The 2667-nt window shown below is 38.1% G+C and overlaps 1 protein-coding gene across 1 annotated transcript in view; it reads right to left on the minus strand.

Annotated features, from left to right (window-relative positions):
* The window catches only part of sntg2 (syntrophin, gamma 2), an 87181-nt gene that overhangs the window by 25041 nt on the left and 59473 nt on the right, over positions 1 to 2667 (minus strand). Inside the window, exons 9-10 of the mRNA XM_015376327.1 lie at positions 2291 to 2362; positions 906 to 1118 (exon numbers count right to left, since the gene is read on the minus strand). Of these exons, the coding sequence (XP_015231813.1) occupies positions 906 to 1118; positions 2291 to 2362 (285 nt within the window). The remainder of the gene's footprint in view (positions 1 to 905; positions 1119 to 2290; positions 2363 to 2667) is intronic.

Raw genomic sequence — 2667 nt, forward strand, 5'->3', positions numbered from 1 at the left:
GCGTGCAAGAGCATGCACTAGCCTATTTCTCCTCTTGCACGCCCTGTTTAAAATTGTTCTCATAGCTCATACAAGCTCACTGTGTCCACACACAGCGGGAACTATATAGTGAACTTTATACTGTACGCCGTTAACTGACCATTCAGACAGATGATCACTACTTTTTGCTGCATTGTTCACGTAACTCCTCCTACGCCGCGCGGTGCCTGCGCCATCTTTGTTATTAGTCGCTGCTGTCAGGTAGCGACAGCCTGTGGCGACAGCAGGCCGCTGTGTGAGTAAATCCCATAATGCTTTGTGAGGAGAGCTCTCCACGAAAAGCTGCCTCTTCTGAGACCTTTTTTTTTTTCTCACACACTTCGTAGACACTTTTTCTCTTACGACCCTCTGCTGTTTTCAAAGAACCACAGTGAGAAAGGTGAGCTTCAATGACTGTCTGAAACCATTGCTCACCACAGATATACGCCTGAAAGTGCGCAGAAAAAGATGGCGAACAGGACGAACACGTAGGACGGCCTTAGGTAAACATATCACCAGGATGATTGACAGTTAGGAGAACCACTGATTTAGATGATCCATCTGGAAGTAAACGATTGTCTATACCTTGAAGTTGATAACCTTGAAGCTTTTGTCCTGAAACAGATTCAAACCTGGGAGTTACTGACTAAAAAGAATATAAAAACATTTGGAATGAGTGAAACCAGGAGTAGCTGATAGATGAGGAGATTTTCCACGTTTGGAAAATATCTATCAGCAACCATCTATCTTCTGGATCTTCATCCTAGAAGGAATAAAGCTGCTAATTTTCAGAGTCCCTCTCTGGCTTGTGATGACAGAATAATTCCACCCAGCCACGCCGAGCAGGGTGCAATGTGCAGAGTCAGAAGTGGGAGTACTGTACTTACTCGCACTCGCTGCACCTCCAAGAAGACGGCTCTTTGGAAGGATTTCTCCCAGATTGCCAGGTCGGTGGCCAGCTCCACCCGGAAGGTGTGGCTCTGACCGTGGCCGACCAGAATGCTGAAGCAAAGCGACTCGCTGCTGTCCTGCTGCTCAGGAGAATGTTCCAGGCCCAGGTAGAGCCGGGCCTGCAGCCAGCAGTCCTCCGCCATCCACAGCTGCAACAAACACATGGTTTCATCATGTGTTGGAGAAAAGCTCTGGCTAATTTCTCTCTAAATCTGAAATCTGCTTTTCGTTTCTGTCCTGCTATGAATACTGTTCTATGGAGTTAACTTTATGCCATTATTGTTGCAAAGAACAGAAAAATGCCTGAGGAGTAACTTTGCATTCTTCAATTCTATATTTCAAAACTTTTTTTCTTTCCAAATGATTTTTTTTTTCTATTTAATAGAATATGAATTTATGAAATTTGTAAAAAGAAAAAAAAATTAATGGAAACATTTTTTGAGCAACTACATTTTAAAATAAAATCTGACTAACTCACAACGTTAATTTAAGAACTCTTTTTTAATTTAGATTTTTTTTTTTTTTTCATTTCTAGATTTCATTTTTAAATTATTTTTTATCTTCAAATTTTAACAGAGATTTTGTTTCATTTTATCTTTCCGGGTTTTTTTATTGTTTTTTTTTTCATATTGTGTTTTAACAATCATTCTCATAACTAACCTTCACTCTGACATGTACATAAACCAATAAAAATATTGTTGATAACGTCCATTTAGACCAACAGAAATGCGTCTTTACTCCTCACTCCATAGGAAGCCCCAGAAGTTAAGAAATAGTAACCTGTTAAATGCCATTTTAAAATAAAGCAATAAAAAAACTCAATTTGAAGTTTGAAAAAATTTAAATAAAATAAAAAAGAGAGTATAAAAATGTTAATATTAAAGACAAAAGGGAAAAGCTATGACGGAGTATTAGGGCCAGGCTGGAGATTTGTTTTTCTTCTCTTTCGAGAATAAACTAGTAACATTAGGAGAAGAAAGTCGTAAAATTAAGAGAATAAACTAATTTTACGATTTAAAATTTAATATTAATCTTATAATATTACAACTTAATTCTTGAAGTAGAAAAAATAAATCTCTAGTCTGGCTCTAATACTCCGTTGTAAAAAGCAACAACCTGGAAATAAGAAAATCTGAGCAAACAGCAGACTTACTTTCAAAAATCACTTTTTCAAAGTTCCATCTCTGGATTGCATTTTTAAAACTTTTACAAAACCTGTTATTTGCAACAAAAATGGAGCAAACTTCACTCCATAGTTGATGAAACATTTCTTCAAACCTTCCAGACAGTAAAAATTACTAAATAGTTGTCTCCAACATACCTTATGAACCTTAAATAGAACCTCATAGAGGTTATACGTCGTCTCGGCTTGTCCCCAGTCAGGGGCGCCAATCTGAGGACAATAAAAACAGTTTGATGAGTGCGCTGGAATGGAACAAGCTTTCTGGCGCCTCAAAGGAAGGTTGGAGGCTTGAGTGTGGCGTTCAGGAGCTGCCCGGGATCCTGCATGAAGAAAAATGCTCATATAACAAAAAGAGGCTGCAGAATGACAGAATGTTACTGAGGTTTTAAATTTTGTTTTAAAAGGAAGAAACATTTCAATCCATATAGTGGGGAAATCTGGAGCCAACGGACAGAGATTAGGTCTCCTAAGTTTTTGCTAATCTAAGATGAAAATCTAAACGTACGAGAAATCTT

This window comes from Cyprinodon variegatus, unplaced genomic scaffold (assembly GCF_000732505.1).
Source record: "Cyprinodon variegatus isolate N-32 unplaced genomic scaffold, C_variegatus-1.0 Scaffold133, whole genome shotgun sequence".
NCBI classification, from domain to species: Eukaryota; Metazoa; Chordata; class Actinopteri; order Cyprinodontiformes; family Cyprinodontidae; genus Cyprinodon; species Cyprinodon variegatus.